At 50.8% G+C, this 25,439-nt stretch overlaps 1 protein-coding gene across 4 annotated transcripts in view; it reads left to right on the top strand.

The window, feature by feature from the left end:
* DDX4 (DEAD-box helicase 4) overlaps positions 1-13,985 on the top strand; it is a gene marked incomplete at its 5' end in the record, with an annotated part of 39,952 nt that extends 25,967 nt beyond the window's left edge. For 2 of the 4 annotated variants that reach the window (XM_081090390.1, XM_081090387.1), the window contains 12 exons: positions 578-625; positions 731-778; positions 1,004-1,146; positions 1,746-1,898; positions 2,251-2,405; positions 4,990-5,119; positions 6,679-6,845; positions 10,716-10,861; positions 11,821-11,920; positions 12,689-12,959; positions 13,106-13,216; positions 13,808-13,985. In XM_081090390.1, the coding sequence (XP_080946516.1) occupies positions 578-625; positions 731-778; positions 1,004-1,146; positions 1,746-1,898; positions 2,251-2,405; positions 4,990-5,119; positions 6,679-6,845; positions 10,716-10,861; positions 11,821-11,920; positions 12,689-12,959; positions 13,106-13,216; positions 13,808-13,894 (1,559 nt within the window). In that variant the 3' untranslated portion in view covers positions 13,895-13,985. The remainder of the gene's footprint in view (positions 1-577; positions 626-730; positions 779-1,003; positions 1,147-1,745; positions 1,899-2,250; positions 2,406-4,989; positions 5,120-6,678; positions 6,846-10,715; positions 10,862-11,820; positions 11,921-12,688; positions 12,960-13,105; positions 13,217-13,807) is intronic. The other 2 variants (XM_081090389.1, XM_081090388.1) reach the window with 1 other exon arrangement.
* Positions 13,986-25,439: the final 11,454 nt, after the last annotated feature.

The following is a 25,439-nucleotide window of genomic DNA, read 5'->3' as shown; positions in this document are numbered from 1 at the left end:
TCCCAGGCCGGAGGTGGCCGCATTGTCAGCCCGCAGGAAAGCCTGGGTCTCGCGTCTCCTGAGCTTCCTCTGGGGACAGCAGTCCCAGCTCCTTGCTGGGGAGTGAGGCGCGTCCTGGGTGAGAGCAGGGGAGAGGACGTTGACACTGGGCCTGGGTGTCTGACTTTGCCCCTTGGCGGTTCTGCTCTCTGTTCGTTCCCTGTAATAAGTCATCACGTGAGTCCTGGGAAATGGTGGGACCTGGAGGTGCTGGTGGGGACACCCCAACACAGATGAACACTTACTTCCGTTTAGAAAATAAATCCCTTTGCTGAGGGATATAGGAATTAGAGACATAGCAGCTTAAACAAAAAAACAGTAATATTTAACAGAGTCATCTGCATAAAACCAGCATTTTGAATACAAAGGAAACAAAATGCTCAGGATTCCACGTATCTTAATTGTCTCAAGTATTATTTGTGCGATAGGACTTTAAAGAGGTCTGTCCGTTTTTAGAATGTCCTCTTTGAAGACAAGCAATGAAGATAAAGATGGGTACCGCCTTTGTCCTGATTGTCACTGTGGGTTTCCTTCCTAGGGGGCTACAAAGGGCTAAATGAAGACGTCATCACGGGCTCTGCAAAGAGTAAGTGTTCCTTGAGATGAGGTGTTTGATTCTTATAGTGAGAGTTCTTTCACCCCCCAGTTTTAAAAAAACATTTATCTCTTTTTGGGTTTGATTCCCTTTAAGATTCTTGGAAGTCAGGAACTGAAGGAGCAGAAAGTGATGACATTCAAGGTACATTAATTTTGTGTGATTCACAGAATGTGTATTGCATTTTAATAAAAACGCAGAAAGTTAAAAGCGAAGTTAACTTTTTAAACTTAGAAATTAAAACTTTAATGCTAAATATTGAGAAATTGTATAGTATTTAAAGTTTGATTTTGCCAGTTTTTGTCTGTTTCCCTCTTACTTTTCTTCTGGTCCTGTAATGGAGATTCTGTTTATTATTTGAATTCCAAGGACCAAAAGTGACCTACGTCCCACCTGCCCCACCCGAGGATGAGGACTCCATCTTCGCACATTATCAGACAGGCATCAACTTTGACAAGTACGACAGTATTCTCGTGGAAGTGTCCGGACACGACGTTCCACCAGCAATTTTGGTCAGTGATCATTATCCCTGTATTGACTGTCTCAAACTGTGGTTTCAAAATATATGGCACATTCCTTTAAGTCGATACTAAGGAATACAAGAATTTCATCTTAGTCAATAAAGGGTTAGGAAATTCAAAACCATGTCTACCACCTACATAGTGTTAATTCCTGTGTTGAAAGAGAGGCTCCTGATTTCACCCTCACCTCCAAACCAGGTGCACCTTTTACTTACATTTACTAAAAAGGATACTCTGTAGAGTCAAGATCTCTGCTTCCGAAGTATTTGAGAAAGTTGGGTTAGGGGAGTGATTTCCTAAGGCAGGTGGGACCTTGTTGATAACCAGCCCTTGTTACTGATCAGTTATTTGTGTCTCACAGGTTTAAAGGGGGCAGAGAAACTGCCTTTAGAACCACTGTCTCCTGGAACTACTCCTTATGCAATTGAGTAGTGATGCAGGTTGGATAGTACTTTGAGTGGGGCCGTATTAGTAAAGTAATTTTAGTATGTAGAGTGGATTTTAAAAAACTGAAAACGAATTCAAATGGAATGTTTATGGAATGATCTGCAGTTGATAAATGGAAATGAATCACTGCCCCTTTCTTGTAGACATTTGAAGAAGCTAATCTCTGTCCGACGCTGAATAACAACATTGCTAAGGCTGGTTATACGAAGCTGACTCCTGTGCAGAAATACAGCATCCCTATCATACTCGCAGGGCGAGACTTGATGGCTTGTGCTCAGACGGGATCGGGAAAAACTGTAAGCCACTTCCCCACGTGTTCTGCCCACACTCGAGTTAAGGGTTTTTGAACTTTGGTTCTTCCCCAAAGAGCTTGAATCTTTTGTTGGATTGAAGGTTTGAAGATGATTCCAGTGAACTGTCGTAAATACTGTACTTACATTTTTGCTTCTGGTTTCTGCTCTTAGTGGGGTGTGCGTAGTTCTGAAGAAAGAATTTTGAAGTGATTTTAGACTAGTGTTGCAGTTAACAGATGTTTAATTTTTCTAGGTGTGTTCAGCTCCTTCTAGAACATGGTAGTATCTAAACCAAAATGATTAAGGGTGGAAGAGGATGCGTGGTAATTTGTCAATTATGCCCTTTAACTTGTAGGCAGCGTTTCTCTTGCCAATCCTGGCGCACATGATGCGTGACGGCATCACCGCCAGCCGCTTCCGGGAGCTGCAGGAGCCCGAGTGCATCATCGTGGCCCCCACCCGAGAGCTCATCAATCAGATCTACCTGGAAGCCAGGAAGTTCTCTTTCGGGTGAGTGCGTCTGGAGGCCCTCACAGCAAGCGTTTTTTAAGACTTTCTTCTCTGCTTGGGGGAGAACTCAGTAGCACCACAGTCGTGTAAACTTAATCCAGGTGTTGTTCTTCCTAATCTTGTTTATGGAATTCCTGCTTATTTTTATTTTTGAAAAGAAACATGCTTATGAAAACTTAGACGATAATAGAATAAGAAAGTAAGGCAGTCCTCGGGTTATGTCGGACTCGACACACGTTGTTTTGTGGTTACATCACTATCTCCCATTTATAGTATTTTTTAAAAAGTTCTGTCATTTCAACGTATGTACAGTGGGGCCTTGACTTATGAGTTTAATTCCTTCCGAGACCGAGCTCATTAAGGAGCTTGTTAAGGAGCTCATTAACTCAAATTACTCTATCAACTCAATGCAAAAAATCGGCCGAGAGACAGCTGGTATCTCAAAAAACTCGTTGGTCGGGACACTCGTAAGTCAAGGCCCCACTGTACATATGTGCGTTAAGTTTTTATTATTTATTGGCCACAAGTAAAGGTCAGGAATTGTTATCTCTCTTTTAAATTTTTTCACTGTCTCACTTCATTACTGCTGTGTCTGTGCTCCATGGGAGGACGTAGGTGCTCGAATAGGTGGGCTCTGACTACGGCGAAAATTGCTTATGTCTATCTGTAGGAACGGACCTCCCACGTAAACAGAGGACCTACTGTAGTGAGCCTATTGGTGTATGTTCTGGTAATTTTTAATATAAAAAATAAACTTCAGGTGTTCCTAATTTTCTCCTCTTTTACACATAAACATGGAAAACTGCTTATTTCACTATTAGACCTAATTTTTAAAGACTTTAAAATTACCTATGTGTATGTATTTTACTTCCCTATTTGGGGGTGTTAGAGTTGTTTCTAATTTGGGGCTACTATAAATAAAGCATTCCTATAACCATTGTGTGGAACTCTGTATCTGGTAGGTTACTTGCCTCCATTTCATTTAGTTCTTTTTCTAGATTTCTGCAATTCTTTCATTTGGGGCATATTTCTTTGTCTCCTCATTTTGGCTTCTCTCTGTGTTTCTGTGCACTAGGTAGAACTGTTGAGTTTCCAGTCTTGGTAGGATGGCCTTAGTGGTAGGTCCTGTGGGGCCCAGCGACACAGTCTCCTTGACCCCCTGGGCCAGTTCTGCAGGAGTGTCTCTGGTGTAGGCTCTGTGGGCCTCCTGTGGGAGTTGAGCCTTGATGGAAATACGGTGCCTGTGGGCGGTGCAGTAAGAGGACTCGACACGGGCATTGGCGGCTGTCCCTCCAGCCCTCAGCCAGACCCACACAATGTGGTCTGTCCCCGTGTGTCTCTGGCAGCCTCCCAGCTTCCGTCCCTTCACTGGAGCCCAGAGTGAGTGCCCACAAACGAGCATTTGTGCATTGTTCCTTTAAGAGGAGCCCTGGGTTTCCAGCTGCCTTCTGTCTCACCTGGACAGGTAGAATCCCTGCTGGTTTTCACAGCCAGATGTTATATGGGCTCCTCTTCGTGGCTCTGGTGCTCTTGGCTGGGGAGCCCGGTGTGGGGTGTGACCCTCACTCCTAAGGGGGAACTTTTGCAATGAGACATTCTTCCTGGTTCTCAGCCGCCACGTGGGAGGGCCCAGCCCTTCTTGCACCTCCCCCTCCCCACCAGTCTCGGGGTCTGTATCTTTGGCTGTCAGGCTTCTGTTCAGCTGCCCTTAACTTGATGCTCAGGTTGGTGGGTCTGTAGTTCAGTTGGAAGGTTGATGTGGTCATGGGAGGAAGTGAGCAGTGTCCACCTGCTCTGCATCTTGCACCTTCTCCACATGTGCCTTTCAGTCCTGGTGACAAATGGTGGCCTGCTCAGCTGGCGCCACCTGTGATCTTAAACGGTGTATGCTGTAGTGTTGCTTATTCTAGAACTTGCCCCGTTCTCTTTATGAAAGCACATATTCCTTTGGATGGATGGACTGTAATTTTGAGTTTTCTATTGTTAGGTGCTTAGGTAGTTTTCAATCTTTCGATACTAAAAACAATGTTGGCACTGAATCTTATTATACAGTCATCTTTGCCTGTAACGGGGGACATATCTGAAGGATAAATTCATGTGTGTGAACTTACTGGAACAAAAATACATTTTTAAATTTGAATATTGACTACAATTGTGAAATGGGTGGCTTCAGTTTTCCCCCTCGAGTGCCAGTTTCCCTATGGTCTGCCTGACTGGTGTTATCACACTTGAGGGGAAATGTATTAATCTTCATTTGTTTTCCTTTTAGAAATAATGTGTAACTTTAAAAAGGTTTAAAGGTTATTTGTGCTTTTAATGAATCATTTCTTCATGTTTTTGTCCTATTTTTGTGTGGGCAGTGGTGGTGTTTATCCTTGTTTTTGAAGAGCTCTTTATCAGATCATAACAAAATATTTTTCCATGGTTTTTCATTTGTCAACCTCTTCCTGGGAAGAATTTAATTTTTTAAAGGTTGTTGAATGTATTAGGTTTTGTCTTTATGGATTTTGCTTTACATTTTGTTAGATATAAGTGTCTAATTTTTAAGTAACTAGAAAATAACATTTCTTTTTCTTGTCAATAGAACTTGTGTAAGAGCTGTTGTCATATACGGGGGAACCCAGTTTGGGCATTCAGTTCGACAGATAACCCAAGGCTGTAATGTGTTATGTGCCACTCCTGGGAGACTGATGGATGTCATCGGTAAAGAAAAGGTAGGCCCGGGGCAGCTGTGTGGATGAAGTAAGTGTTGTGTATGGGAATGGCGACAGTGCTGTAGAGATGGAGGTGTTTGTTAGAGTACCATCGATAACCATTCCTATGGGAGGCCCCCTCACATTTTTTTAATGTGTTCTTACCTCCTTAACAGGAGATAAATACTAGTTCTCATTTCATACTTGGGAAAACAAACTCAGCGTGATCATGTTATTTATTTAAAATCCCCTAGTTAGCTCTAGTAAGTTAATAGGGCTAGGGTAGAATCTCGATCTGATTTCAGAACCCGTATCCTATACCCAGCCACCCTGGGAGACAGATGTGATAAACGCTTTTCTCTAGTTTCATCTATGTCTGGATGAAATATTTTTCCCCCTAGAAGAAGCCTTTGATGACAACAATTTTGTCTCCCATTTAAGTGTGGGAGCTATAGTAACCAGACTCGTTAATTTTCTAAGACTTTAGGAGATTTTAGGGCCATGTCCGTACTTTAGGTTTGCACATACCACACTGTTACATCTCTAAACAATACTTTACGTTCACTTTCATGAACGTGATTTGCTTCTTTTTTTTTTAGCTCTTCTCTAAAGAGGTTACTCAAAACATGTTTTTCTGCATCAAGGCACTTCTCTTAGAATACTTACTAGGAGTATGCAGTGGGGGGAGGGATGGAGGGGAATGGATGAAAGAAGAGGAAAGGATTAGCCAAAGAACGTGCTGTATATGCACAGCCCATGGACACACACAGCTGTGTGGTGATGGCCAGCAGGAAGAGGGGAGGGGCCAGGGGGAGGTGGGCCAAGGGGGGTTGGAAATGGGAACATCTGCAGTAGTGTCAACAATAAAAATAAAGTTAAAAAAGAGCATCCAGAAAGGTCCATCTTGATCTGTCACTAAACATGTCCCATGGTGGTACCGAAGTCATCCGTTTCTTGTTTGTAAATGTGTGCTTCTCTTTATAGCATAAATGTTCAAGGTCAGAGGCGTTTCCCAGTTGTTCGTGAGTGGTTAGAGAATGGAGAATTTATTCAGGATTTGAAAGAGTTAGAAAAAAAATTGCCATTTAAAAGACATTTGTATTTGTCATTCTGTTAGAAATTTTTATTTCTCAAGGAATCTGACTTTATCGGAAAACAGTCTAGATCTGTGCTGTCCAGTTCATTATTTATGTGTCTATTTAACTTCAAAGATGATTCAAAACTTAAAATTCAGTTTCTCAGGCACACTAGCCACAGTTCAAGTGCATATATAGCGACAGTGGCTGTGGCTGGTGTGTCAGGCAGCGAAGATGCAGAATGGTCACGAGAGTGAGATCTGCTGGGCAGTGTTGGTCTAGATATTCTGGTTTTAGTCGTAACTTATAAAATGTTTACAACATTAGAGATAATGGAGAACTGAAATAAACAGTGAAGTATTATCTAAGCATAACCATTCTCATTGCATTGATTTCTAATCTTCATCCTTAAGAAAATATTAATAGTTGGAATGTGTAATATTTTAGCTTAATATATTAACTAGTGTGCATTCTCTGCTCTAATCTTTGAAAATACCCATAAAGATTGGTCTTAGACAAGTCAGATATCTAGTTCTGGATGAAGCTGACCGCATGCTGGATATGGGTTTCGGACCAGAAATGAAGAAATTAATTTCCTGTCCAGGAATGCCTTCAAAGGAACAGCGCCAAACCCTTATGTTTAGTGCAACTTTCCCAGAAGAAATTCAAAGGTTCATTTTTTTTCTTCTTAAAGATAATTGTAATGTACATACATGCTTTTATAGAAACAGAAGCAATATGAACATTCTATTTTTTGAGAAATATTTAACTTTTTTAAGATTATAAAATAGTTTTAAAAAGTAGATGTATTCCTAAAAAGTGACCATAGTTTTCATTGTGTCTTACCTTTGTTCTTGGCTTTGCATTAACCTCACATTTTATTAAAATGTGTATGTGTGTATTATAGCACAGCACCTAGCTAGGATTTAGTAAGTTCTTACTAAATTAGGTTGTTTTTATAATTGTCCCTTTTCTTCAAATCAGTTATAGAGCTTGGGGGAATTGGTCTTGGGTAGAAGATGTGCCCACCAGCTGTTGACTGATGTGGCCTGGTGAGTTGTGAGCCAGGAGGATCCCTCTAGTGTGCGACTCTGCATTGGGCCTGCTGGTCCCTTAGCCACGCGAGCCTGCAGTGCCCAGGCAGCAGTGTTAGCTCCTCGTTCAGCTGTTTGCAGAGGCGGGACTGTGCTCTCCTCGGGAACCGACCTCCAGACCTGCCGAACCTGCTGTGGGGCAGGAGGCACAGGTCCCTCGTGGGTCTCTGGAGTGATGGGATGGGCCTCTCTTGCTTGCGTCCCTTGGTGCCCAGGCCCATGCACCACAAAGATCCTGATTCGAGTTCCTGTGACTGTGGCGTGATGAGGCCACAGGCCTCACAGAGGGTCTCTTCAAGCCGGGCACTGGCTGTCTTTCCAGGGGACAGGCAAGGGCGGTTCCAGCTCCTGCCAGGGTGGCAGCTCCGGGTCCAGTGTGATGTGACTGTGGGCCGCCTGTGCTCTGCAGAGGGCCCTGGTCTGGTAGAAAGTTGCGTGGGGCCACAGGCCTTCGGGCGGGGCTGGCTGGCAGTGTCTTTCACTCATCACATGTTCCGTGTCTGTGTGTCTACCCTGAAATAGGAAAGTATTTGGGTATCAGCCAGCCCCAATGGCCATGTGTGCCCCATCGGGCAGCAGTGTTTGCTGAGGACCTTTTATGTGCCATGTTGGATTCTGAGCCTGGGAACATACAGTGAGTCGGGTGGAGTCCCTGCTCATGGGTCGTGTGTATCGTTCAGTCCCTGACTCCTCGATCGCGTCACTGACTTCTGCCTGAGTTCGTGCTTCTCCCTTCCGTGCTCACCGCGGCCTTACAGCATCCATCTCATTGGCTGGCACCTGCCGGTAATGTCCAACCTATTGCCCGTATCCCTGGTCTCTTTCCTGAGCTCCAGACGCTCAGATCTAGCCTCTTAGCGGCATTTTCCTCTTGGATGGATTACCAGCAACTCCTGTTCCTCATGTCCAAAGCTGACCCCTTCTTCAGCCTCCTCTTCCAAGTTCTCCTTATTGGGATCATGGTCTTTTCAAGCCCAAATCCTTTGAATTATGTTGAATCCTCCTTCACATTCCTTTATGTCGCTGCCCTTGAACAATACTCAACTTGGCAGTTATCCCTAAAATGTTTCAAATCTGTTAGTTTCTTCTGTTTCCAGCCGTAATTTAGAGCCTTTTCAGTTTTCCTTTGCTTGTTGGCAGTAGCTTTCCAACCTGCCTCCCTCCCTCAGCCCCACTTTCGCAGTAGAGATAATTCTGAAATGAAGTCTGACCCTCTGGGACATTGGTTCAGAATAAACCCTTGCGTGTCTCCCATCCCCACAGACTATAACAGCTTTCAAATGCTCACACGTGACCGTCAGCCTCCCCTGCCACTTGCTTACCTGGAATCATTTGTTTCTGGTCTGTGAGCGGTGTCCTGTGGCTGGACAAGCCGCATCCTGTCCTCCTCGGTATTTGTTCTCATTTCTCCTCTCCTTTGGCATGGAGTGCCTTGCCTCATTACTCTTTCACATTCTTACTTGCTGCTTCCTCAGATCAAGCTTCAAACTCAAAGACTCTTCTAAATAGACATCATTTTAAACTGTTTAAAACATTGTACATTTATTGGAATGCAAGAAGCGTTCAGTAGATGCTTTTGTAACACTAGATTGTTATATAAACTAGAGGCCTGGTGCACGAAATTTGTGCACTTGAGGGGGGGGGGATATTCCTCAGCCCAGCCTGTACCCTCTCCAATCTGGGACCCCCTTGGGGGATGTCCGACTCACAATCCGGAACTGCTGGCTCCCAACCGCTCGCCTGCCTGCCTGCCAAATTGCCCCTAACCTCTTCTGCCTGCTAGCCTCATCACCCCCTAACCACTCTCCTGCCAGCCTGATCGATGCCTAACCGCTCCCCTGCCAGCCCGATTGCCCCCAACTGCCCTCCCCTGCAAGCCTGGTCCCCCTCAACTGCCCTCCCCTGCTGGCCTGGTCACCCCCAACTGCCCTCCCCTTGCCAGCCTAGTCCCCCTCAACTGCCCTCCCTTGCCAGTTCCATCACCCCCAACTGCCCTCCCCTGCTGGCCATCTTGTGGTGGCCATCTTTGACCACATGGGGGCGGCCATCTTGTGTGAGGGTGTAATGGTGAATTTGCATATTACTGCTTTATTATACAGGATACATTAAAATACTATATAATTAAAATGTGTGAACATTAAACTGGACATTTTAAAAGTATAGTAATTATTTTTATATAAATCAATGTGAGCACTTCAGAAGCAGAGACCGTCATATTCATCTTTGTGCACCCAGTGCGCAGTCCCAGGTGTGCCTGGCGCAGGTGCTCACGTGTGGTCAGTGATGATGAGGATGGGCAGGAAGGAACTGTGCTCCCAGTGCCCAGTCCCAGGTGTGCCTGGCTCAGGCGCTCACCTGTGGTCAGTGATGATGAGGAGGAAGGACAGGAAGGAACTGCAGATGCCGTCAAGGTTTATGGATGAGAGGGTGCTTGCTGGATGGAGGTAGATCAGAAGGAAGCTCTTCTCTTCTCTCTGGTTGGGAACAGGTGAGGGGAAAGCACAGCAGTGATTGGTGAAGGTCCTGGGTGCGCTGAGTTCGCACTATTTTCAGATACTCGAGGAGGCGGCTAGAGAACAAGGGGGAGAGGGGAACTGAGGTTTGGACCTGCCCTTCATCCCCCAGACGCAGCTGTGTGACTTCCAGGCCCCTTCTCCAGCTCCCAGGTCTCGGGGTGACCTTGTGCCTGTCAAGATGCTGGTGCCCAGCTATTGGGCGAGCAGCCTGGCCTGGCCTCTGGGCCCTTATCTTGCTTTTTGGCCCAGTTTTGTTCAAGTATGACTTTCTGTGCATCACGACGTGACACGCACTGGCCTATGGTCTGGTTTGCTCTTTTTTTTTTTTTTTTAATATATTTTATTGATATCCCACCGAGAGGAAGGGAGAGAGATAGAGAGCTAGAAACATCGATGAGAGAGAAACATCGACCAGCCGCCTCCTGCACATCTCCCACCGGGGATATGCCCGCAACCCAGGTACATGCCCTTGACCGGAATCGAACCTGGGACCCTTCAGTCCACAAGCCGACGCTCTATCCACTGAGCCAAACCGGTTTCGGCTGGTTTGCTCTTAAGAGCTCGTTTGAAGTTTAGTAATTTGATAAACAGTATTTTCCGTGATAAAAGCAATGAGCAAAGAACAGAATTTTTGCATAAACTTACATTTCAGTGGAGCATACTTTTTATTGTACACACATTTTATAGTTTTGCATGGTCAGCACATGCAGTTGGAATTACTATGTCCATTATTTGACACAAACTTTTTCACTAGCAGTTATGTATTTTGCAGAACCTTAGTATTTTATATTGATCTTTGAAAGTAGTATTTGGATGATATAAGTATTCACCTTATATTGTAGTTGTTATGATCTGTCCTGCAGGATTTCAGCAGATATTTTGCATATTAATGGAAGAGGTTAAGTGAAGGAATAATCTTTTGTCTTTCAAGGATGGCTGGGGAGTTTTTAAAACTGAACTACTTGTTTGTTGCTGTTGGACAAGTGGGTGGAGCATGCACAGATGTCCAGCAGACGGTCCTCCAAGTGGGCCAGTACTCCAAGCGAGAGAAGCTGGTCGAGACCCTGCGGAACACAGGTGCCCGCATTGGTGTGGTTATCTGTTACGATTCTGATTTTTTAAAGCTGCTCTTAAGGATTGTTTGGTATGAGTTTTAATAAGTTTATTTTCATTCTTTTTCTAAAGCTGTTTTTATGATTCAGTTTTCTGTGTCAATTATATAGGAGTATAGTCCTTTCTCCTCCATAAAGGTTAAAAGTAGGAAGGATTTGAGACTTTGCTTAACAGTATTTGACTAAAAACTATTCCAGCAGAAAAATAGGGGGTTTTTGTTTGTTTTAGAAAATAGAAAAGCTTAGTAACATATTTTTACATCAAGCTCTACTCCACCCCAAGTGAGCTCTGCTGTATTTCCAGCTCCCCGTTTTTGCTTCCGAAGGCCTCCTGTGTTCATCGATCGGAAGCATTTTAGAGCTGGAAGAGACTGAAAGACCCAACTCTGCTTCTTCAGAATATACTGCTGAGAGATCAGTTCCCTTCCCCAGAGCAGCTCTTAGGGACGGTCATCCACTGCATCTCTTAGTTTGAGGGAGTGGCTGCAGGCTGTACCTGGAAACAAAACTTCCAGTGGGGCGTTACAGGCCGCACGTCCCCCTGCCCGCCTCCCCCACCCTTCTCCCGTGTAGTAGCTCGCTCTCAGTTTGAAGGGAAAGAGGCAGAAGAAGGCAAGAAGCCATCTGATTTCCAAAAATGAGAAAGAGAAAGAAAGCATTTTCTAAAGGTGACTGGTCTTTATATACAGGGTGCCCCTCAAAAACACATATGGTGCACACTTTAACGGCTGGTTCAAACTGGATTTCTCTCTCCCCCCAGCCCCAACCCGTGAGAGGACATTTGCGTCCCGGGTAGCGACCAGGCCGGTTGGTCGAGGTGCTGAGAGTGAAGTGGTGGATGGGAAGGTTTCCTACCCACCTCCCTTTCCTTTCTCTGAGTTTTTGGTTTGAATGTTGGTCATAGTTCATTGTCTTTCATTGTAGGTGATGAAAGAGCTATGGTCTTTGTTGAAACTAAGAAAAAAGCAGATTTTATTGCCACTTTTCTTTGTCAAGAAAAAATATCAACAACAAGCATTCATGGGTGAGTAGATTAATACCACTTCCTAGGAGGGAGGTGGTGTCTACTTGCCATTTGTTCAGAAACATGAGTCTATATAACGAATATGATAGAATCCTAGGATTCGTGTTCAGAATTCTCAAAACCTAAATATTATTCTTCATCTTCATATCAAGGTTTTATTAGAACTAAGTGTCAGGGACGAGGGAGGTAAGGCCTGTCCTAGGGTTCCTCCTCCCCAGGAGTGGGGCCTCCTCTAAGGACCCCTGCGGGCCCGGTGCTCAGAGCCAGGGCTCCCTCCGCCGTCTAATCTCCTTGGCGCACTGCGTGCTTACAACACGCTAACATGGCTTGTTGGTCCTTCACTGGTACGTGTAAAATGTTATCAGAGACTGCGTAGGATGCTGAGGTTATACTTTGTCAGAAACCTGTATTTTTTAAGGAAGTATTCTAATCAAGTCATCGTGTTTTTCCCAAGACTAGAAAGATTATTAATAGGGATTAATAGGTGAGACTTGGCATTTGTCATCCAAGTTTACAGTCTGACTGTATGTCTTAGCTGTCACCCCATCTGCAACTGGGGATGGTGTTCCAGCCTCAGAGTATTGTGGGAACTGTGTGACACATGGTATGTGAGAGAACAGTATGTCATATGTAGCTCGTATTAAAAAGAAATGTAGTGTCAGAGGTTTTTACTGGTATTAAAAATAAATTCACACGTTACACTTGAAAGGCTCTCCTTATAGTTTTTGTCAGAGCTGTCCTAAAATACGTGCTTTCCTTTCTTCCCAGGGACCGGGAACAGAGAGAGCGAGAGCAGGCCCTGGGAGACTTCCGCTGCGGGAAGTGCCCCGTGCTGGTGGCTACTTCCGTAGCTGCCAGGGGGCTGGACATTGAAAACGTTCAGCATGTGATCAATTTTGACCTTCCCTCCACCATCGACGAGTATGTTCACCGCATTGGGCGCACCGGCCGCTGTGGCAACACCGGCAGAGCCGTCTCCTTCTTTGATCCCGAGTCGGACAGGCACTTGGCGCAGCCGCTCGTGAAGGTGCTGTCGGATGTGAGTGTCCTGTCTTGGAGCTGCGCCGAGTGTTCTCACCTCAGCGGGGCAGTCGGCGCCTCACACGCAGGGCGTTCAGGAAAGCGGAGGGCAGTCTTTGAGGCTGCATCTGTGCCTGTGGCTCATGAAGTGCATTTGTTTTCAAGGCTCAGCAGGACGTTCCCGCATGGCTGGAAGAGATTGCCTTCAGTACCTACGTGCCCGGCTTCAGTGGGAGCAGCAGAGAGAGCGTGTTCACATCGGTGGACACCAGGAAGGTTGGTGAGGGCAGCTCAGACGGGGCTGTAGTCGCTCCGTGGAATTTGTCTGATACGGAGACATCCCGAGAACCGTCAGCATTTACCTGAAGGTTACCGTAATATTTCTCTAAAATTTCATATATATATATATATAGGTATTTTTGGTGTTAAAGGTGCAGAATTAACATCAAGGTTTATACTCAGAAGTCCCCCTCTCCCCAAGTGTGCTGGCATTTTAAATTCTAATTTGGTATCTCTTGAACTTCCTGTATTTTGGGAATTCTTGCCACATTATTACTAAGATACAGTCCTAGAGACATAAGTTGTCCGTCTTTTCTGAGATGTCAGTTTCTAGGCAACAGAAACAGCATACGAATCGTGAAGTAGTTGTGCGTACTCATTGGTGTCAGAGCTTTAAGTTTCTCCATTTGCCAAAACTATTGGCGTGAAGTGTTTTCCTTGACTTCCCAGGTGGCGCTGGGCCTGACCCCCAGAGCTGGGTCCTGGAGACTCATGCTACCTGCTCTCGTCTGGGCCTGTAGCCTAAAGCGGTCAGAACACTAACTCACTCTCTCTCTCTCTCTCTCTCTCTCTCTCTCTCTTTTAAAGAATTTCCGTGGCAAGAGCACTCTGAGCACGGCAGGCTTTTCCTCCTCACAAATCCCGAACCCAGCAGATGACGAGTCGTGGGACTAAAGCCACGGCAGCCTTCCAGTTCTGATAGAGTTTCAATGCAGAGAAGCAGTTTTGATTTGAGTTTTAACGGAAGTGTGAAACCCAGTACTTGTACCTCCTGTCGTTCTGTTCTTACTCCCGCCCTTGAAAACCCCTCACCGACCGGTTATGTGAGATGCTAACGCTACAGCTTTGCAGCTACTGATGCAGACGGTGTTGACTGGAAAGATTAAAGCATTCTAAACGCTTGCTTGCTTCTAGTGTATTCTTCAGGGATTGTAGGCATGTTTCCTGTCCAAATGCTAACCGGGCCTCAGGCGGGTGTTTGCGGCCCTGTAATAGGCAGCAGTGTGTGATGCGCTTGGTGAGAGATGCCTGGCTCGGTTCTCCTTACAAGGAGCTTTGGCACAAAGGTGTGTCCCTGGAACGGGAGGCGGAGTGACAGCAGCAGCCTCTGCCGGCAGCTTCTCGTCGTCAGAGGTGCGATGACTGCAGTGAGTGTGTGCAACGTGAGCTCTGTACTCAGTGGCCAAACTGTGTGTTCGTGTCCTGTGCAGATCGGCCTTGAAAATACAGGCTGAGGCCGCGCCCTCCGAGCTCGGCCACCGCGCTTTCCTTTCTCGGTTGCATAGCATAGTTTCCACTCCTCTTTTGAAATTTTTGTTATGACACCAGTGAAGTGAACAAAGTCATCTTATATAAATTAAATATTAATATATAATATACACTAATACACTGATGTAATGATGAAAACCATTCTTTGAATACAAACTATATCAACAAAAAACAATGTTCCTTCCTGCCATAATTAATCTTTTGATGTTTTAAGATTAATGAAGGAAACAGCCCCCTTTTCACTTGCCATTATATATCTTAAACTTACTATGTCTAGAATGTAAGAAGTTCTTAGATCATTAAATGAATGAACCAAAACATTAAGGCATAAAGCAGTGAGATGTAAATAGTAGGGAGACAGGAATGATCTGTTTTGAGTGTATGTTATTGTTCACTTAAATCCAAAGCAACATGTCCTCAACATATATCTTGTTGTAGGAATTTGATTAATAAATGAGATCACATATGAAAAGAGGGATATTCAACAAGATGTTAGGATTACTAGTGAGATGCCTGCCACATACCATATTCAAAATAAATTTCATGTGAATTACAGGAAAACCTACAAAAATACAGTTAAATATTAAACCTTTGAATTGTAGGTGAGAGTTGATTGTAAGCTCAAAGGACAGAAATCATGAAGGAAACAATGATTTACTTAAATAAAAAGAGTAAACAGGCAAGTAAAAATCATACGTGACTCCAGCGGGCTGTCGGTGTGAGTCTGTCGGTGGCTGTGTGGGAACCCGGCAGACACATGGGCAGCTCAGAGGGAAGTTCCACTGTAAAAATGCGGGAAATCACACACTTCATCTCACTTCTGGAAAAGGCGGGGGGCGGGGCGGGGGGTGTTTGCGTTATTGTAATGTCTCTTAATTTTCCCAGTTTGTTTTGTTTACAGAGCTCATTTACAGGCCATTTCTGCCTTTTCCATTTCCTCAGAGGGCTTCTTGGTCTGATTGCTCTGAAAGGCTTTTTGACTACCTCGCTGTGTCACATGACCACACATAACTGCATTGCTGAATCACAGGTCAGCATGGGAAGAAAAGCATGCGCAACCCACCGTCATGGCAGCCTGATGGCAAATGGCCCCGTGTCGCTTTCCTTTCCTCAGTCTTAGAAAGTGAAATGTGATGGGAGGGTTAGAACGAAGCCGTAGGCTCCTGCCCCTCCCTTTCTCAGTTGCTGGCCCACATCCCCTTCACCTGCCTTCACCGTGCCTGTGGTCACCATCTTTTACTGTCTCACCAGGTTTAGACTTCTGTTGACCTTATGTATGAGATGTCAATATGTAACTCACCTCTCCTTAGTCACTTCCTATTTTCTCCAGTTGTATTGAAATACAGTTGACATACAGCACAGTGTAAGTTGAAGGCGTGTAGCATAAATGTTTGTGAAATGATTACCGCAGTAAATTTAGTTAGCATTCATCCTCCTCATACAGATACAAAAAAAGGTAACACAGCCCCGGCCCTGTGGCTCAGTGGGTTGGGGCGTTGTCCCACACACCAGAAGGCGGCAGATTCGATTTCCAGTCAGGGCACATACCTGGGTTTCAGGTTGATCCCGGTGGGGTGCGTTCAGGAAGGCAACTGATAGATGATTATCTCACATCAGTGTTTCTCTCTCCCTTTCTCTCTCTTTCAAAATCAATGAAAAATATATCCTCGGGTGAGGATTAAAAAGAAAAAGGTAAAGCAAAGGCAAAAGAAATAAAACTTGGTCGCGGTAAATAATGTAGTTCGAAGTGTCCGTGGTGAAAGTGGGGTAGAGCCGCCCTCCCCTGCCCTCCAGTTCTCTTTCCTCCCTGGGACGTGCAAACTGTCTGTTTACGTTTCCAAAGTCAGCATCCGCCTCCTGCTCTGTACCGTGAGGCCGGCTCATTCCACAGCCGTTTCTCCTGACCTCGGGAGCCCACAGGCCGGGTTACATTGCATAATGATGGCTCTTCGCGTGGGCCAGCCATCACAGTTTGATACCCTTGCCTCCATGGTTTGTCCAACCTTAGGGCCTCTCTGTTTCCAGGGAGAATTATTATGTCAAGATGAAGTGAAAATTGATCAAAACCATTGCACACACCCACTTGCTTTAAACTTGGACCATTGGTTTACCCTGTGGCTTGCCGTCCTCTCCCAGGAGGAGGAACGCGCCCCTTCCCCACGGTGCCTTCTAGGATCCCACCCCATCTGTGTCCTCTGGGAGCTGCTGGCAAGGACTGGGGTGCTGAGGCTTTACCCCAGGGGGCCTTGCTCCACACGCCTTCTTTTCTGGAGGGGGCGTTGTGTTATTTCTTGGCTGATTTTCCCCCGAGTTTGCTCTCTCTTATGGTAAGATTGATTGTACAATTAATCTTCTGTGTCTCATGTTTATTTTTTCATCTTTTTGCTTATGTTCTGATAGAACTTTTACTATCTTCCAACCCTTTTAGTATTTTTAGTTTTTTATTTCCAAGAGCTCCCTTACTTCCTCTTGTGTTTCCAAATGTTGCTTCATATGCATTTTCTGTTCCACTAACCTTTCACCCTGGGATTTAACGAGAAGTCGTTTTTACATCCAGCATGTGTTTTCTGCTCTTTGGCCCCAGAAACCTTACATACAGGTTTGGCCTCCCTTACATACAGGTTTTATGTAGATTGGTTATGCCAGCTCCCGTCACATTCAGCCCTCCGCCCATTGTGGCCCCTTCCCCCCAGCTCTCCTCCCTCTGAGCTCAAGGCCTGGGCTCAGGAGGCTGCAGGCTGGGAGGAGACTGGAAGCAGCTTCTCTGCCTATGAATCCTCGCATGTTAATGAGGCAGAGGCTGGAACAGCAGAGAGGCTCCTCTGTGCAGTGTCAGCGTCAGCCGAGTCCAGTGGGTCGTGGAGATGAGCAGCTAGCAGTGCGCATGAGTCCCCCCCCCCCACCCCATCACCAGGGTCTCGGGGCAGAGGGTGTGCCGTCTGGCTCCCTGGCACTGCTGTCAGATCCGTGCAGGGCAGCAGCCAAGGCCGGAGGCTTCCCTGCGCCCCAGCTCAAGCTCACAGGTTGGCAGTGCCCGTATCATCGCTCCCCTAACGTGAGAGACGACAGCTTTGGACTTGGGACAGTGTGTGCTGCGCACAGAGTATCCCATGTGTTAAAGCATCTATCTTCCAGCGGCCCCGGGAAGGGCCAGCCCGGCCAGTGTGCACTGCGGCCATGTGCAGCCATGGTGCCCGCCCCACCCAGCGCCCCATCCTCCCTCTGTCCGAGGCCCTGATGGTGAGTGGGCGCCCGTCTTCCTGCATCAGCCTGGGGAGAGCCGAGCAGGCGTGGAAAGCTGCCAGTGCTCAACCCAGTGACCGCCACCAGGACCCGGCCGGAGGTTGGCCGCTGGGACCGACTGGGCATCCAGGTGAGAGGCCCTGGGGCGGGCGGGGTTGCCCTCGCCACCCTCCGACCTCGGGCGTCTGTCTCCTTTTCTCTCTGACCAGGACTGGACCACTGGCTTTAGGGCCCAGCCCAACCCGAGGAGCACACGAGGCCTCCCGCCGCCAAATGAGCCTTGTCCTGAGGTTCTGGTGGACCCGCCTCTCAACCCCCAACAGGAGGTGGTCAGGGTGCGGCCCGGCCCTGCCCAGTGCCCGGAACTGACTCTCACACCTCTTCCAGGAACGCTGTCACTTCACTCTGTCACGTTGTGCATTTGTTTCCAAGTGCCCCATTCCGCTAAGATGTCCCTGCCTCTCAGCTGCTCCCTGGGGCCTCTGTTCCCTGGGGCCTCCATTCCCTGGGGCCTCCGTTCCCTGGGGCGGAGGCCCTGGCTCCCTCCATTCCCGACGCTCGGGGCACCTGCGTGAGCACTGGCCGCGCAGGGCTGGGGCACCTGTGGACTCCCCTGGGGGCCTCCGCCTCCCCTCTGTCCCCTGAGCCGAGCACAGGCCCGGACACTGAGCTGGGTATGTGGGTTGAGCCTCCCCCTCCAGCCTGGTGGTGCCTTGTTCAGGTCGCAGTCGTGTGGCTGAACAGCGGGGACGCCATCTGAGAAATGAGCGCTGGACAACTTGGCCATTGAGTGAATGTCCCAGAGGCCCTCACTCCTGGACGGCGAGCCGCGGCCCCCCCAGGCCGTGTGGGGAGCCTTTGCTGCTCTGCAGCCCTGACAGCAGGTCACCGTGCTGAGCGCTGCGGGCAGTGGTGGCACCGCAGTAGGGAGTTGCGTCCTGAACACAGAAGGTGCGGGGCGTGTGGTGTGGGGGTCGGCATGGTGCCTGCGAAGGCGGTGCCGCGGGCTGGGCCGCCCTGGGGGTCGGGACTGTGAGGAGTGGGCGGGCCGGGACATGCTGCACGCTGTCCATTTAGACGACACGAAACTTATAAAAAATAGTTCCCTTTCTTCAATGATAAATTAACCTTCGCTTTCTCTCCCCTTTTTACTTTGTAAACTATTTGTGTGTTTTTTTGTGAATCCTCGCCCGAGGGTATTTTCTCTTGATTTTTAGGGAGAGTGGGAGGGAGAGGGACAGAGAGAGACATCAATGTGAGAGAGACACATACCCTCCTTCCTCAGGGACCACCCCTGGGGCTCCCTGTGTCCCCTCACCCGAGCCCAGGTTACAGCCGGTGCCATCTCAGCCACAGCCTTGTCGGGGTCCTGTCCCTCCTCATCCTTTGAGGTCACGGACAACCCTCTTAGGCCTTTCCCGGGGCCATTCATGCACGGCTTGGTGGCATCGCCCAGCTCGCTCAGGTGCCGATGCAGCCCCAGGTGCCGAGGTCCTCTCAGAGCTGCACCCGCGTCTGCCCAGGGTCAGCGGCAGCCTGGGCAGGGGTCCCCCTCAGGTGGTAAGCGGGCTCTGAAGCTGCTGTAACCCCGACCCCCTGGCTGGCTCAAAGACGGAGTGTGTGAGGGAGAAACACCACTTTTAAAAAACCCTCACCCAAAGAGGGAAGATATTTTTTCCATCGATTCTGGAGAGAGTGGAAGGGAGGGAGGAGGGGGAGAGGGAGAGACAGTGATGTGAGAGAGACACATCAATTGGTTGTCTCCCGCCTCGACCGGGGCCAGGGATCGAACCTGAAGCCGAGGTCTGTGCCCTTGATCGGGAATCAAAACCGCAATCCTTTGGCCTGCAGGCCAGCTCTCTAACCACCGAACCACCGGCCAGGGCCACACCATAAAGATCCCAAGAGCAGAGGATGCGGGAACATTGTCAGCATGAAGCCAGCTGGGAAGCTCTGTTATTCCAGATGTACTGCTCCGATTTGCTGATGTAGCAACTGGGGCCTCTTGGATGAGGCGCTGGGTCACCGTGACTTCTCGCTGCTCCTGGGATCACTGGAGTGCGTGCTGACAGCCCCAAGGGCTGTGTGGGGTTCCACATGCAGCCCGCAGCGTGGCCCCAAGATAGTCTGCCATCCCGTCCTTGCCGCCCCGACCCCTGGCACCGGCTGGGCCTCCCTGCAGACGCGTGTCCTTCCAGACTTCTGTCTCCCGGGGGTGGTGTCACCCTGGCTGGCCCTCCACAGCAGCCAGACGGGAGTCTCCCACATTCCTCAGCGGCCGGCTCACACACGCAGGCTCCCCACACGCTCCACGCTGCCGGGTGAACGTTTCCATCACCCGCGGCCGGCAGCGCGTCAACACCATCGTCGGGTCCAGCCGTGTCTTTCGACATCGCACACATGGGCGCTCTGGCTGTGACCGTCCTGCTGCTGCGAGGAGCTGCTTCTGCGCTCGCCTGCCACCCAGGTCGCTCGGTGGCTCTCGTGTCGGACGCCGTCCGTCTCCGTCCTCTGCTCGCACACGTGTGCATTGTCTTAGAGTTGAGGTTGGGGTTCTTCTTGTCCCATCCTAATCCCTTCCTGAATCTGCTTTTTTTTTTCTTCCTGATTTTGTCACTAATGAAAGGATGTAAACTAATAGTGCTCAGAGGGGTCCCAGAAGTCACCTGCTTTCCCCCTTTTGTTTACAGGACACTGGCACGGAGGTCAGGCTGCCTCTGTTCTGCTCCCGGCCCCCCCGCTTGCTTTGGCCACGTTTCTCCGTGGTTTTGGCCTCAGTTTCCTCATCCGCAAAGTGGGAGTAAAGACATCATCTGAGCACAGGACTGTGGTGCAGATGGAAAGTCCAAGCGCCCCGCCTGCACAGGTAAGGCCTCCACATGTTAGTGATGGGAAATGGCACTGACGTGGTGGCTCAGCCGCGCCTCGTTGCCGTGAGCCCTGTAGACAGTCAGAATGACAGGCCGGCTCTGCGATAGCGCCTGTGTGCCTCCCTCCTCGTTTCGGCTGGAAGCCATTATAGGATCACATGTTGCTTCCAGCTGCGGACTGCTCTCAGGTCCCCCATGGCAAGGGCTTCCTGAGGAGGAATCCCGCAGCCGCCCCTCTCGTGGCTCTGCCGCTCCCAGCGGCACTTCCCGTGCCTGCCTCTCCCGGCAGACGGGCTCTGTACTTCCAATAATGCGCCTCGCTTCCCAGCATCAGCGCTGCGCGCACCCTCCACCCTCGCGGGACTGGGCTGGGCTTAAAAGCAGAGGAGTCCCGGCCCACCAGCCGCCCGGAGAGAGGCAGCGTCTGTCTCTCCCTATGGTGACTCGAGGACCCAGGGCACCTTCGATGCAGATCCTTTGACCTGCAGGACGTCGGGCCACCGCCTGGAACAGGCAGGTGGGTGCCAGCTCATTTACACGCGGCTGATGACTCGAACCCGTGCACATTGGGCCTCTTTTCTGTGTTATGGGTCTTCTGCTTCATTCAGTGAAATGCGGGTCACACCCCAACCCCTGAAGGATTTGTGGGAGAGACTGGTTGGTGGTAGACAGGGCACCTCATCTTTGGGCCGCTAATATTTTAAAATGCTGGGGTGGAGTCGGGACCATGGGGTCAGAGGTCAGGGCTGGGGCAGTATATGAATATAATGCATTTATCTGTCTGGACACAAGGCTTGAGACAGTGAGACCCAGGAGGCTCAGAGGGAAGCCCTGTGTGTCCCGTGCCTGGTGTCAGGGCCACCGAGGGCAGGAAGCACCCCTTGATTTCGGAGGGAAGAGTCTAGGCTTTGGAGTAAGACGGCCGTGGTTTGAGTCCCAGCTCTGCCGCTCACAAGCTAGATGACTGCCGGGCTGGTCACCCATGATGTCGCTGAGCCTGGCCCGTGCCTGTAGCGAGGAGTGGACACCACCTCCTCAGGGTTCCAGCCAGCGAGGCGTGATTTGTGTCGTGTGATTAGCATTTCGTAGCCTCGTGGTTGCGTTTGCGCCAGCCTGGCCGCCGCCGTCAGAGAGGCCGTGTGTGCAGGTAGCGGCCCTGAGAGCGTTTCTGTGCCGGTGACATCAGTGAACCAGCGCCCAGGGCGCAGGGATAGAGTGGACGGAGGGAGGGCGGGGCAGCTGGAGGGAACCACAGCCCTTCTGTTCTGCTGCTGTGGTCGCCTGAGACCCGGTGGGAGCAGCATGGTCACCTGCCGCTTCCTCCCTGTCCTGTCCCCGCCACAGCTGGCGGCATCGCTGGGTCCAGTCCTCCTCCTCGCGTGGCCACTGCTGGGCTTGCACCTGGAAGGACGGTCACTGTCCGCGGGCGCCGTGGGCTCGGAGGGTCCCTGTCCCGCCGGCCGCTCCTGGCCCAGACCCGGCTCCCAGGAGGCTGCACAGCCAGGAGGCCCCGCAGAGGGAATAGCATGTTCTAGGAAAGGCATCTCCCTGAAGAGCAGCTACTCAGAGCCCGTGCTACATGTGGGGTATCTCTGAGATGACTGTGCTGGAAGTGGGGTGTCTCGGGGATGACTGTGCTGGAAGTGGGGGTGTCTCGGGGATGACTGTGCTGGAAGTGGGGTGTCTCGGGGATGACTGTGCTGGAAGTGGGGGTGTCTCGGGGATGACTGTGCTGGAAGTGGGGTGTCTCTGAGATGACTGTGCTGGAAGTGGGGGTGTCTCGGGGATGACTGTGCTGGAAGTGGGAGTGTCTCGGGGATGACTGTGCTGGAAGTGGGGGTGTCTCAGGGATGACTGTGCTGGAAGTGGGAGTGTCTTGGGGGATGACTGTGCTGGAAGTGGGGGTGTCTCAGGGATGACTGTGCTGGAAGTGGGGGTGTCTCGGGGATGACTGTGCTGTAAGTGGGGGTGTCTTAGGGATGACTGTGCTGGAAGTGGGCCGTGTGTCGGCGATGACTGAGGAGGAGAGTGTGGGTGGGGGCACCGCCCACTCTCGTGAATTCCCCGCGCGTGCTGCCCCGGAGCGGCTTGGACTGGGGGCTGAGTCACGAGTCACCTCTGCACGTGGAGACAGATGTGCTTAGACAAAGGGCCTCTGTCTGCCATAGAGACGGCTCCCGGCCCCCGGCCCTCAGGCCCCTCCTGCTGCTAAATTAGAGGTCAGAGAGGGCCTCGCCGACCAGGGGGTCAGGAGACTTGGTTTGGAGGCGCCGGCATCAAGGCTGGGGGGCCTGAGGGTTTAATGCAGCCGTGCCTCTCGCTGCTCTGCCGCCCCAGCGCACGCCCGGTGCCGGGCCTCTCCCAGCAGATGGGCTCTGTGCTCACAGCATGCGCCTCGCTCCCCAGCATCCTGCTCAGCCCACCGATGCCCCGATCGCCTGTGGGCTCTGCTGGACACTCAGCTTCTGTCCGAGAGCCTGGGGGACCCCACCGCTTCGCACTTACACCTCCAGGCAGCGCTGCCTCTGGCGTGTGAGGGTCCGGGGGCGTGTGAGGGTCCGGGGCGTGTGGGGGTCCGGGGGTGTGCGGGGGTCCGGGGCGTGTGAGGGTCCGGGGCGTGCGGGGCTCCGGGGGCGTGTGGGGGTCCGGGGCGTGCGGGGCTCCGGGGGCGTGTGAGGGTCCGGGGCGTGCGGGGGTCCGGGGGCATGTGGGGGTCCGGGGCGTGCGGGGGTCCGGGGGCATGTGGGGGTCCGGGGCGTGCGGGGGTCCAGGGGCATGTGGGGGTCCGGGGCAGGGCACGGTGGCCGCAGGAGCATCCAGGGAAGGGCATTGCCGCAGTACCCCCCCCCCCATGCCTGTGCTTGGCTCACAGTGCTCACCAGGTGACATTGTGGTGACCGCCCACCTTCTCACCCCCTCCTTCCCCTCAAACCCTCTCCAGGGAGAGGGCACAGCCGCTAGCACAGGGACTCTCTGTGCAGTTTGCCATCCCCTCTGCCCTCCGACCCTTCTCTTCGTTAAAAACCACTGGACTATCCCGGCCAGTGGCTCAGTGGCGGAGCGTGGACCTAGCAACCAGAAGGTCACAGCTGATTCCTGGTCAGGGCACAGGCCCGGGGAGCGGGCTGGATCCCCAGTGGGGGTGGCGAGCAGGAGGCAGCCGGTCCATGATTCTCTCTCATCATGGATGTTTCCCTCTCCCTTCCTCTCTGAAAGCAATAAAATAAATGTAAAAACAACAACAAAACACACTGGACCAGGATGAAGGAAGGACAGGCTCTTTCCTCCGGCTAATCCTCACCAGAGGGCATTTGTTTTCCTTGATTTTCAGAGAGAGTGGAAAGGAGGGAGGGCGGGGGAGACACATGGATGAGAGACACATCGATGGGGCTCCTCCCACCGCACCCCAGCCAGGGCTGGGATTGAACCCACAATCCAGGTCTGTGCCCTTGACCAGGGTGGAACCTGCAGCCCTTCGGTGCCAGGGCCGGTGTGCTAACCACTGAGCCACCGGCCTGGGCAAGACGGGCTCTTCTTTATCCCACGCCACGTGCGTGCGGCTCGACAATGCTGATGGGGAGGAGGACGCCGAGGCCACGGCGAATGTGGGAGAGGCCCGGCCCGCACCCGGCAGCGCCAGCCCCGGGAACCCGTCCTCACCACCACGTCTCCACTTCCTCCCGCAGGGACACGAGCACGTGGAGCTTTTTACATTGCACAGATAATAGGTGTGTGTTCTCACTGACAAGGGGGCAAGCCATAATCACAGCCCATTAAGAATACTTTATGTACCAGCACTTTATTCAACATTTAACATGGATAACATTTTAAAGATGCAAAACCCGCCTCAGGATCACCATGTTGCTCTGGAGTGTGGAATCTTTCATTCATCAATCACAGCCGTGGCCTCCGGCCCATCCCCTCCCGGCTCCGTCCCCCTCCCGCCCTCCCGGCTCCCTCCTGCTCCGTCCCGAGGCCCCTCCCGCTGCGCCAGGGCTTGTGAGGGCGCGTCTCTGGCTCCAAGGTGAGAAGCTGAAGACAGTAATTAGACAGTGAAGACGCTAATCCCATCACAGGGAGTCTTCTTCACGGACAATGGGAAATTGTTCTCTGTAGGTTTCAGACTCATTTCAGTCAACACGGTTGTTGGCAGAACAGCCTGTGTGAGGGCAGCGCTCCCCAGGTGTTGCCACTGTTCCCCATCGAGCTCATTACGGCTGCCCTGGGTGTTCTCAATTCGTTCCTATCAGAGACGATTGCCTCTGTGGTTTTCTCCAGAAACACTGCGCGTGGAAGGGAGGTCCCTCCAGCGACCGCCTGGGTGGAGAACGTGTTGTTCCCTACAAGGGCCTGGCAGCTGCAATGCAGTTCCACTCGCTTCTTCCTAAAAGGAGGCACTGCTTGCCACTGTCCCACGGCGCAGCTGGGACGGGAGGGCAGGCTTGGTGCTGGTGCATCCCACAGACCAGGCACCGCCCTGACCACAGGCTCCGAGGGGCGTGGGAGATGCTGCAGGAGCCGCTGGAGGACAGGTACCCGGCCCCACGCGCTGGGGTGGCAGGCAGGGGCGGGCCGGGGCCATGGCCACCTCCCTGTGGGTGCTGGAGGAGGCAGGTGTCCGGAGGAGGTCAGCCGAGGTGGCTCTAGAGGATGGGTCACCTGCCAGGACGCAGGAAAGGACATTTAGGTGGAAGGAACCCCTGGACGGAACATGGGGTGGAGACACCCTGGTGCGTTGGGGAAACGGTGAGCTGTGCATTTGGCTGGGCACCGGGGCCGAGGCAGGGATGGGCTCAGACCCGCAGAGCTCATCCACTTCTCCCGGGAGTGTGTTCTTG

Source organism: Myotis nattereri (genome assembly GCF_964212035.1).
Source record: "Myotis nattereri genome assembly, chromosome: 4".
Classification (NCBI taxonomy): Eukaryota; Metazoa; Chordata; class Mammalia; order Chiroptera; family Vespertilionidae; genus Myotis; species Myotis nattereri.
This window is presented reverse-complemented; position numbering and strand designations above follow the sequence as displayed.